This window comes from Ictalurus furcatus, chromosome 14, assembly GCF_023375685.1.
Source record: "Ictalurus furcatus strain D&B chromosome 14, Billie_1.0, whole genome shotgun sequence".
In the NCBI taxonomy this organism is placed as follows: domain Eukaryota; kingdom Metazoa; phylum Chordata; class Actinopteri; order Siluriformes; family Ictaluridae; genus Ictalurus; species Ictalurus furcatus.
In genome coordinates, this window is record NC_071268.1 from 3,630,321 (window position 1) to 3,642,410 (window position 12,090).

General features: G+C 45.0%; 1 protein-coding gene across 1 annotated transcript; it reads right to left on the reverse strand.

Annotated features, from left to right (window-relative positions):
• Positions 1-1,640: 1,640 nt before the first annotated feature.
• Positions 1,641-8,739, reverse strand: sinhcaf (SIN3-HDAC complex associated factor). Its single transcript, XM_053642180.1, is given in 7 exon segments — positions 1,641-4,088; positions 4,090-4,176; positions 4,313-4,463; positions 5,081-5,204; positions 5,310-5,409; positions 5,662-5,789; positions 8,383-8,739. Coding segments are annotated over 6 exon segments (789 nt in total). The 5' UTR covers positions 8,383-8,739; the 3' UTR covers positions 1,641-3,889.
• Positions 8,740-12,090: the final 3,351 nt, after the last annotated feature.

Here is a 12,090-nt window from a genome sequence, read left to right on the forward strand (position 1 = left end):
TGTACAACCTGAACATGAAAGGAGTATTCTAAAAGCGACTCGTGTAAACACCTTAATCAGAGTATTGTCTTATTCAGAATAAGGTCAATAATTAGATTACTGCTGTCTGTGTAAACGTAGTCACAGAGATGAAAACTCATATCACAGGGCGTCTGCGATGTTGAGACTACAGGCGTGCGTCCTGCAGATAAACACCTCCACAAGAGTAAGGTTATAGCGAACATCGGCGCTGCTGTGATTCGGCTTTTGTGCTGTAGCTAATCCCAGCCGTGCCGGTTACATTCAGTATAACCGCGGGTGACATTTCAGACACCATGTGCCAGAATGTCCTGATTAGCTTTCACTCCGCTAGAAGCGGAGAAATCGATCCCGAAGAAGCCGCGCGTCTCCACTTCACCGCCCGTCGCCTAGCGACCGAGCTCGATTTGCACGCTCAGGTTAAAGGTGCTTCCGGTGAAATTCACTTCCCTTCTCGCTTTTCATCTTCAACTGACGAGCTGTCAAATTTTAAACAAAGTATTCCTGAGAACGCAATGTTTAGCGTGTTCGCTGATGATGTCATCAGTAATGGTCCCAAACTAGGACACGGAGCTTTACGTGGCAGAACGCGGAGTGATACGCGCACCGCGAAACGTCCCGGTGCGGTTATACTAGATACAAGCACCCTTGAAATGCAGCTCATCCAATCAGATCAGCGGACCGGAGCGGACTGTTGTAGAAATGAACGCTCGCACGAGCGAGAGCGCTGCCGTACAGAATTCTAGCACGGCTGTGATTCGCCCGCAGGTGGGCGTGCTGATATCCGGTACAACAGCGGGATTCTATAAACGAGAAATGAATATCACGCGACAGTCTGGACAAAATATTGCCCAATATTTTGTTTATTGTTGCTCCAGCGATAAAAAATAGTTCCCAGAAAAAAAACAGAAGCCACAGCTAGGTAGCGCGTTGCCTGCTTGCGTCCGTAGACGCGGCCATGTTTGTTTTTTCCCCTTGCAATCTGCAAATTATCACTTACGACGCACCACAAACTTGTTGGTCCACGCCGTAGGTGTTAGATTCTCTAGCCATCGCGAATACTTTTTCTTGTAAACGTAGCCAAAAATCAATCTACTTTCACCGAGCGAGGACACGTACGATAACGCAAACGTCGTGAGATTGTCAGGTTTCCTCGCCGCTCCAAACTAACCGTGCGTGTGTGCGTGCGTGTGTGTATCTGCTTGTGGATTTCAGACTAACGTTGCTGTCGTCAGTTGTTAATCAGTTAGTGAGGGTTGAAATGCAACAACAGCAGGATGTCATCGGAACGAAATGACGACCGAGCGAGGACTGAAGCGCGTCGGGTCATGTGGTCGTGGTTGGAAAGGGAAAGTAGCAGCAAAGCCCTGAGCAAATGGTTTTACTTTACAGGAACGTACACGTCAGCTTTTTACAGAACCTTTACAATTCACACAACTAAACTAATAACTAAAAAGCGACTAAATTTTATTTTTTTTTACTAAATTCATCAGTTCTAAAGCCACGCGACTGTTCAGTGCAAGTTTATTTCACATTTGATCTATTAGAGGCAGATGAACTGAATTGAGTGAAATATTACACCAATACCCCCCCCACCCCAAAAAAAATATAAAACAAGACAATAACGTCACAAGCTATGTTTATTGACATACGAGTAAAAAGTGGAGTACGTAATAATAATAATAATAAAAAAAAGTAGAGTATTTTTCAGAATAAAAAGGTTCATACAAAGTGCATAGCTACAATACATGCCTGTAGAGTACAAACAACTGAGAGAAGAAACTGAAGCAAAGTAACAGGCAGGTACTGGACATAATATTACCTGAATAAACCAAACTACATTTTAAAATAATAATAATAATAATAATAATAATAATAATAATAATAATAATAATAACCATAATCATAATAATAATCATCAGCTGTCACATGCTTAAGTTTGAAATCTGTGTATGGGTTGTGCTGTGATGCACGATCCTTTCATATTCCCCCTTTTTTTTTCAATTTATTTATTTATTTTAAAATGTGATGTGTTGCAAATAAATATGAAATAAATAACAGAACGAATATCATAACCATTCAGTTCAAAAATATATTCGATTATTTACAGACAACTGAGAAAGATAGTGTGACATGATTCGAGAGCTGAGAAATAGACACGTGATGACGGATGAAACAGGAAAGCCAGCGGACACGCAGGTACAGTTCGTTATGGCATCAGAACGTCGTCACACAGCTGCCGAACACTAATTTACACACACACAAACAAAAGGGAACCTAATTTCGTCTAATGGAGTGTTTGGGGTTTTTTCCACCCCCATTTTAAACAATAAAAATCAGTGTTCCTCTGCAGGGAAGAGAGAAAAAAGAAAGACGACGACTGGTTCACTCGTATCTGACTCACGATGCGTCCCTCTGAAAGAAAGGCTCTATACTGCGTACGGTGCGTTACGAGTCACCCGCTCTTTAGTGCCGTCTTCTGAAAAGGACCCATGCGTGTAAAACATGGAGGAGGACAAAAAATAAACAAATTAGACACATTTTAGAGTAAAAACAGGAAAAAGGACTTTTCAGCTTTTTTTTGGAATACGAATAGAAAATTAGGACGAAATAAACAAAAACAATGACCTTGAATTAACCAACCAAGAGAAAATGAACCCCCCCCACCCCACCCACACACACAGAGGAAAGAAAGATTCAATCCTTACAAAATGTTAGAATAACCCCTTTTTTCAGTACGACGTTTTAGGAACGCAGACTGAAGACAGGAGGTACCGTTAGTGAAAATGAGTGTCAGTGAAGTCAAGCGAATAAATAAATACACACACTTGATTGTGTGTGGTTATTTGACTAAACTGCTGGTCAGATTCCACAACAAAAAAAATACATATGTATAATTTTAAAAAAAAAAAAAAAAAAAAAAAGAATTGTAAGTGATATCTTTCGCACACGACATTGCAGTGAATTTCATTTTTGAATTTTTTTTTTTTTACCTACAAAAATATACGTGTATAGATATATAGATATATAGATATATACGTAACTTCTTTATTAGAGTCGTATCAAAACCTGGCTAAAACAAACCGCTAGATAAACAAAACCCGCGAAGATTCATGCGGATTCTCTTCGGGACAAACGGCTTCGCTTAGCTTTCATGCGTGATGTGGATGTTGCTGATAAAAAATAAGAGATAAAAACGTAAGAGGTGGAGGTCTAGATATTTACAGGACTACACGTGGGCTGATGGAAAAGCGTCCGGTTGGTCTCGGCGTCACCGTAACGCCGAGCACGTAACACGGCGTGCGGTGAAACACTCGGCACCCGGGGCCGACGCCGCGTGCGAGCTAGCTGACCGGGACGCGTCTTCATTTCCCCTCGCTCAAAACCGTCAACTGTATAGGCAGCGTTATAGATTTCACGAGTAACAAGTCAGTATGTCTGATCTAAAGCTAATGCTTGTATATACACAGCTCAGCTCATTTTAAAAAAGGTAAGACGGGCTGCCGTCGCGTTTGCTGTTCACGCTGCGAGCGGCCATGTCGATCTGACGTCACTTGCTGAACTCGGGGTTGAGGAGAGCGTGAATTCTGGGTCGTAACGAAAAGACTGACGAATAGGAAAAGGAGCTCGTTATAACGTCTAATCCATTTGGTGGGGGGGGGGGGATACTCGAGTGTTGAACAATGAGGATGCGAGTGCACAAAAACCACACAGTCATCCCACCTCAGAGAGAGAAAGGAAGAAAAAGAGGAGGGAAAAGAAAAAAGAAAAAAAAACGGTTCTAGCTGCTCTTGGGTTGTAGAAAAATCGAGAGAACTTCTTTTACAAGTGCCTGAAGACTACGAAACCCCTCAAACCCCGTAAAACACCGTCAGTTCACTGGGAACCGGAGCTCGGAGTCACCACTCCTCTTCCTCCTCTCCTTCGGTTTTGAGAGGAAGACCCGGAGAACCGGTCGGCGCGTGCGGAGACGCCAGCATGCTCTGACTCGCCGGTGCTCCCTCTTTCTCCAGCTCCACGTCCTCGTCGTCCGGCTCTTCCTCCTCTTCCTCGCGTCCCTGCGCCCGTTTCTTCTGACAGCAGGGTTTATAGAGATGCGGGTCGATGAGCACTTCTCCAAAGCGGCCTTTGTAGATGATGCCGCAGCACACGCGCTGCCTGCAGAGACGCGGTCAAACACACCGAGTTAGAGTACACGACAGTAACGCGCCGCACGAGTAAAGGTAACGCCGGCCTGCCATCATTAACCATCCTGGTACATCAGCAAATGCCACACAACAAAAGTAACGCACACCTTCGCCAGTAGGTCAGGTCTAAGAAGGAGAAGCACGGCGAGCGGGCGGAGCCTGGAGCCAGCTCGGAGTCAGAGCCATCGTCTGATTGGTTGCTGTAGCTAGGAGACTGGGCAGGGCTAGTGCTGGAGGTGGTGCTGTGAGCATCGGAGTCTGGACAGACAGACAGACAGAGAGAGAGAGAGAGAGAGAGAGAGAGAGAGAGAGATTTACCAATTTGTAACGTTACGCTGCATAACTCGTAACTCGAACTCCGACTAGGAAAAAGAAAACGGCTCCTCACCTCGGAAATCCTACATGTAAAGTGTAAATAAGACCCACCGATTTCAATAAAGCAAGACATCTTCCTTAAAAACGGCGGTTTTTTCAAAGCGCATTACCGATATAAACTAATTTGTTCAGTGGATTTCATTTGTCCGCATAATCCAGATTCAGGGTGAGCGATATGACAAATTAACGATATGATTTAAGTAAGATTTGCATAATTACGAGATTATTGTATAACACATAAAGGAGCATTAAGACTATTCCTAGACATATTTTCTGCAAGTTTAAAAAATTAAAAAATTTATTCTTATTCCACCAGCAGATTATTTTGCTTCTTTCTAGAAATAAATGCCTGAAACAAACAAACAAACAAAAAAATTATAATAATAATCTACCGATAAATGGACAATTTCAAGCGTATTCGAGATATAATCACTCGCTAAGATGTTATTTGTGCGGTGTCCAGTTAGTCGGTAATTAGATCCATAATTGATCACACTCACTGTTTCTTTTCAGCTCGTTCTGCACTCTGCAGATCTGACTCGGCCTGATTCTTCTAGAAAGAGGCTTCACCTTCTTAGACTTCACGGTCATCTTCAGGCTGGGTCCACCTCGCGCGTCCACCACCTGTAGGTCGCCCGAGCGCACGGTGAGACACACCGACACATGGGTTCGATCATAAAGTCACCAAATCATCTTTAATTAACTCCCGGTGCAGTTCATTGTGCTTACGTGATTCCAGTTCTTTTTGGATCCGACCGGAAGCTTCTTCCAGCGCTTCACCAGCAGCACGCAAGCGTTACAGATTTCTCCAGAGCGCGTCTCGCCGAGGCTGCAGGAACATCAGAACACAACGTGGGACCGTGCATCCTGACCGCTTGTGACTGTGCTTGTATTCCAGTGCAATAACGACTTCATTCCAGAACTTTCATTCCACTTCACCGATCTTCATAAAAGCATTACTTTACAAACTGCAGGTATGTGGGTTTCGTTTCAACTAAAACGTGTATGATGAAAACATACGTCGCGCTAGAGTTACGGCTTATCGGTTGGATCCACTACTGGAGTGGGAATGTAAGCTTACCCAAAGCAGCTCTGGAAGTCTCGCTCGTAGCGTTTGCTGTCTGTGAAGCGAGAGCTGGAGGACTTCGCCCTGCAGATACAGCATCCATTCAGACTGCGGTACATCTTCGGCTTATGGAAACCAAACATCTGGGAAGACGGGTACAACGAGAAAGTAAGTGACCTCGCGTTAATAATTACTGACAATGCTGCATTCAACTCAAAACTCATACCTTGGAATTTCTGTCCTCCGACTAAAAAAAAAACAAACAAACAAAAAAATACCTCTCCAAATCGGAATTCCTGCTTGGAAACTCGGGACGGTCGAAAATGACGTAATTCCAATTTCCAACTTCCGAGGTAAGTTGCATGCCGCATACTGTATTCTATACTTAACCAAATTAAATTAGGAGTATAGAAGTCAAACACACACACACACCTTTGTTCGTGTGAGGACCTTCCATTGACCCCAACCTTAACCTCAGTAACCAGAAGGAAACCTTTTGGCCCACGAGGACCAACCAAATGTCCCCAAAAGCCCAAAGCTCACATATTCCTCTCCTTGTAGGTGACATCTGGTACCCAGCAGGATCTCTCTCGCTCTCTCTCTCTCACACACACACACACACACACACACACACACACACTTTGTGAGCTATGACCGAGTTATTTAGGCCCATATACATGGGTTATTTCACTCCGTTTAGTATTATTTAGAAACCATTACAGAAAGTCTAGAAGTTTTCACTACAAATGCCATTAAAACCATTAACAAATGTAGTGTGTTTTGGAGCCAGTATTTAATCGTATTGGTTTCCACTAGGCATAAACATGCCGCCAATAGAACCCAACACCTTACCAGTAAAGATCCACAATGACCAAGGAATATAGTTTCCATTAAAACCAAAACAATTCCCTTTAGAACCATTAGAATTTCTGTAACGGTTTCTATGGCTGGTTTGTGTTTTCAGCAGAGTACACGTTCGGCTTATTCCTGTGTGCGCGCGCGCGTGTGTGTGTGTGTGTATGCGTGCGTGTGTGCGCGCGCGTCCAAAAGACCGTGAAAACGAGAATAACGAGTGCTCCAACAATGAAACGACGTTCTTATAACTGTTTAACTTTACTCTTATTACGCATTCACATCAGAATTATACGGTATATCCGTGTTTACGTGGGTTTGACAGAAGCTCGTGAACTGTTTTGTGACGTCGTTCAAACATGGCGCCGCCTTCCACAGGACAGAGGAGGAGAAGGGGGAGGGGGAGGAGAGATGATGAGGGGGAGCTAGAAAAAAAAATGGAGCATTGTAGTGCGAATTGAGCGCCAGAAACCAGCACAAAGTACACAAACACTTGTTTATTTTTTTTTTTTAAAGGTGAATAAATTCAGTCACCAGCCGCAGTCTGGTTAAACACAACACTCCTGTGTAAAATACATAAACAAACAAACCCCCGGCTGAGGGAAGTGTAGTGAAGTGCTCCATGTTGGCTCCTCAGCGCGGAAGCGTTTACACACCGACACCACACTCAAAACAACGACTTTTAAGGTCGTTTGGGCTGTTTGACGGACTCCGTGCTCGGTCAGTCAACACGGTGGACTCGTCTACGCTGTAGAAGCGACAACATGGCGACTTTCACGGCTGTATAAAGAGCAGGTGAGGCGCCGAAGTGAGGAGTTGTGACGCTAAAGCCGGACTGCTGCTGCTCTTTGTCTGTCTGTGTGTGTGTGCGCGCCGCTGCGTCACCGACTCCATGCTTTCTACCCGAGTCTTTACTTTCTCACATTTCATACCGCACACAGCACAGACACTCACTCACTCACTCCATCCATCCATCCATCAGTCTGTCAGCACAAACACAACCATACACGCATGCTTCCTGTAGTTGCAGTGTTGAACAACACCCAAACACCTACACACATGGATTCCGGGTCAGACATGTTCCTCAGAGCCCGCTGAACTCTCACATTTTCATTTCAGTGACATATCTATCCACTACAGCCTGTATCACACGGCACCGCAGAGCTGAGGAGTTCTTTTCTTTCTTTTATTACTTATTTAATCCTCAGCGTACAGCTCTGGCGCTTTAGGATGCTGTGAGCGCGTGCAGCAGAAGCTCGCGAGTTTGTTTTGAAGCACACCCACCATCATGAGTAGGTGTGTGTGCGCGCGAATGTGTGTGTGAGAGAGAGAGAGAGAGAGACCACACACACACACACGCAGTTAAAAAGCTGCACCAGCGAACAAATACGACAAGAAATAAGAGAAGTAACCATGAGAACTTTTATCATGTCGCCGATACGTGTAGCTCAGAGACCCCAGAACACCTCTCAGTGCATCCAAATCGACATCAAAAGTGAACTAAAGTGAGAATTTCGAGCAGGATGAAGCATCTATCAAACACGGTTAGAGGAGAGATGCGCGCGCCTTAAAATGGCACCGCACCGACTGGAACATGTGCCTAATGCGCAAAAAAAAAAAAAAGAGACAACCCTGAGACTCCTCACTCTTACAGAACACTGCGCACATTCACTGCCTTTACTCCAAACCTAAACAAACACTATCCCGTGCGGTCTGGAGTGAGCTCTCTGCGTGATGGGACGCGGTTCTGTCCCGCATCGCATTGTCACGCGCGTGACATTAAAACTTACTAAAAGCGGCCTCTCAAAATAACAATAACAACGCAACGCTGCAAGCTTAGACAGTTCAGTCACTTTCTTTTTAACGGAAAAGTGTCACTCTTACCTTGCGAAAAGCTCAATCAAGCGAGTTGCACGCGCCCCGAGTGTCACTCATTAAACAATGCGCCACTGCTGCGCACGCTTAACGTCTCACTTTCTGTCTCGGCGTAGTAAACGGTGTGCGCATGCGCCAGCACCGGCCGTCCACCATTTTCTGAATTTCTTCAATCAACCTCATTTGCATACGCGGCTGACGTCGGGCTGCGTCTGCATTCTATTGTCCATATAAGGACGAGAAAATTACGCGGGAAAGAGGGGCGGGGTCCCGTTGCCAAGGCTCTCTGCCTTTCAGAATCTGTGCACTGCGATCCGAGTGGGCGGAGCTACAGGCCATACAGCAGCTGCGCAGATGAAAACATGAAACGCGCAGGAGCTCGTAAAGTCGGTCGGGGAGGTGGGGGGTGTAAAAGGGGAGGTGGGGGGTTAAAGGAGTGGTGGGGGGTATAAAAGGGGAGGTGGGGGGGGTGTAAAAGGGGAGGTGGGGGGGGTGTAAAAGGGGAGGTGGGGTTAAAGGGGTGGTGGGGGTGTAAGAGGAGGTGGGGGGGTTAAAGATGAGGTGGGGGGTTAAAGGGGTGGTCTGGGTGTAAAGAGGAGGTGGGGGGTTAAAGGGGTGGTGGGGTGGTGTAAAAGGGGAGGTGGGGGGTTAAAGGGGTGGTGGGGGGATGTAAAAGGGGAGGTGGGGGTGTAAAGAGGAGGTGGGGGGTTAAAGGGGTGGTGGGGGTGTAAAGAGGAGGTGGGGGGTGTAAAAGAGGAGGTGGGGAGGTGAGGAGGTGGGGAGGTGAGGAGGTGGAGAGGTGAGGAGGTGGGGAGGTGGGGGGTGTAAAAGAGGAGGTGGGGGGTTAAAGAGGTGGTGGGGGGTGTAAAGGGGGGGTTAAATGGGTGGTGGGGGGTGTAAAGAGGATGTGGGGGGTTAAATGGGTGGTGGGGGGTGTAAAGAGGATGTGGGGGGTTAAAGGGGTGGTGGGGGGGTGTAAAGGGGCATCAGGGGTGTAAAGGGGCGTCGTGTTCTGGGTAAAACATCGCATTACAGAGAGGACAGTCCTGAACCTCAACACAGTGCAAGCACAGAGCTGTTAGTAGAGCAGATACTCGTACTGAATACTGACTGAACTGAACAGGAACAAGTGCAGGAGCTGTTTCTAACCATTCTACAAGAAGCTAAACATCGGCGGCCATTTTTATTCTTTTTATTTTTTTTAAACGCTGTGCACCTTTTCTCCCAGACACTGCATTCAAAAGTATGTGGACACCTGAACATCACAGCCATATGCACTTGTTGAACATCCCATTCCAGATTGATTCCCCCTTATCCCTCCTATGTTGTCATCAAAACAACCGGATTCCTCATCTATTCCTTAACTTCTTTTCTTTCTTTTTTTTTTACAGTGGGGCTTGAAAGTTTGTGAACCCTTCAGAATTTTCTACATTTCTGCATAAGGTGTGACCTGAAACATCATCAGATATTCCCACACGTCCTGAAAGTAGATGAAGAGAACCCAGTAAGACAAATGAGATAAAAAAAAAAATATTATACTTGGTTATTTATTGATTGAGGGAAATGATCCGATATTACATATCTGTGAGTGGGAAAAGTATGTGCACCTCTGCTTTCAGTATGTGGTGTGAGCTGCTTGTGCAGTAATAACTGCAGATAAACGTTTGGGGTAACTGTTGATCAGTCCTGCACATCGGCTCGGAGGAGTTTTATCCCGTTCCTCAGTACAGAACAGCTTCAACTCTGGGATGTTGGTGGGTTTCCTCACATGAACTGCTCGCTTCAGGTTCTTCCACAACATCTCTACTGGATTAAGGTCAGGACTTTGACTCGGCCGTTCCAGAACATTACCTTTATTCTTCTTTAAACGTTCTTTGGTAGAACGTCTCGTGTGATTAGGGTCGTTGTCTTGCTGCATGACCCGCTTTCTCTTCAGATTCAGATCATGGACAGATGTCCTGACATTTTCCTTTAGAGTTCGCTGCTATCATTCAGAATTCATTGTTCCATCAATGATGGCGAGTCGTCCTGGTCCAGATGCAGCAAAACAGGTCCGAACCATGACACTACCGCCACCATGTTTCACAGATGGGATACGGTTCTTATGCTGGAATGCAGTGTTTTCCTTTCTCCAAACATAACACTTCACATTTAAACCAGAACTTCTATTTTGTTCTCACTCATCCATCCACAAACATTTTTCTAATAACCTTCTGGCTTGTTCACGTGGTCTTTAGTAAACTGTAAGTAAACTAGGTACACAAAATGGTTACACTCAGGACCTTAATGACAAAAATGTCCCCATTGAAACCCATTCAAACTGCAATATTTAACCCCAGTTACATTTAAGCGTAAAATCATGCATTCTGCGTGAGTAGGCTTTTCAGAAGAAAGTAAACGTTGCGTATCATTTGGAAATCAAGGTCCCAGAGTCTGGAGGAAGAGCGGAGAGGAACAGAATCCGAGCTGCTTGAAGTCCAGTGTGAAGCTTCCACAGTCGGTGATGGTTTGAGGTGTCGTGTCAGGTGCAGGTGTCGGTCCAGTGTGTTTTCTCGAGTCGAGAGTCGATGCAGCGTCTACCGGGAGATTTTAGAGCACGTCATGCTTCCGTCTGCTGACGAGCTTTATTCCTTTTCCAGGAATGCAATTCTGGTGTAATTACCTTAAGTGTGATGTTTATAAAAGTATTTTTCATATTCTAGACTCAAGTCATGAAAAATGATCTACAGTACTTAAGAACTAACACAAACCCAGTTGATGAAATGTCAAATGTTACCTTTTTAATTTCCAATCAGCATTTTTTTTCCTGATAGGAGCAGCTCAGCGTTTAAGACATTGGACTTCTGATCGGAACGGCGAGAGTTCAAATCCCAGCACCGCCCAGCTGCTACGACCCTTAACCCTCAACTCCTCAGTCGTATAAATGAGATGAACGCAAGCCAAAGCGCCTGCCAAACGCCATAAATATAAATATAAATTCACCCCCTGAACAGTATGCTGGAGGAAACCAAGACGAATAATAACTGAGGTAAGTTTCACTAATTTCGCATTAACTGGCTGTACACGACTGACTAAGTTATCCCATTTTCTTTGCTAACGCTAGGTTAGCCTAGCATCGATCCCAGTAGTCAGGATTATTAGCGAAGCAGCTAACGCTAGGTTAGCCTAGCATCGATCCCAGTAGTCAGGATTATTAGCGAAGCAGCTAACGCTAGGTTAGCCTAGCATCGATCCCAGTAGTCAGGATTATTAGCGAAGCAGCTAACGCTAGGTTAGCCTAGCATCGATCCCAGTAGTCAGGATTATTAGCGAAGCAGCTAACGCTAGGTTAGCCTAGCATCGATCCCAGTAGTCAGGATTATCAGCGAAGCAGCTAATGCTCAAGACTGAATGACGGTAACTTTTATACTTTCACTTGAATACATTTTTTGACTGGATACGTCCACTTTTAATCGAATCGGTTATCTTTATATGTTATCGTTTCACTTAAGTATCATTTCTAAGTCATTTTTTAAACACAGCTATAATTTTAGCCTGCACATGCCTGCGGTATTCTCTCACCAATTCCTAAAAAGGTCGTTGTATCACCGATTACTGCCCGAGTGTAAACCCTACCCATCTGTATAAAGAATAGCAACTCATACACACGCAGTAACATCAGTGAAAGTACTGCATGATCATCGTCATCATCGTTAGAAAAGTCAGACAGACGGCACA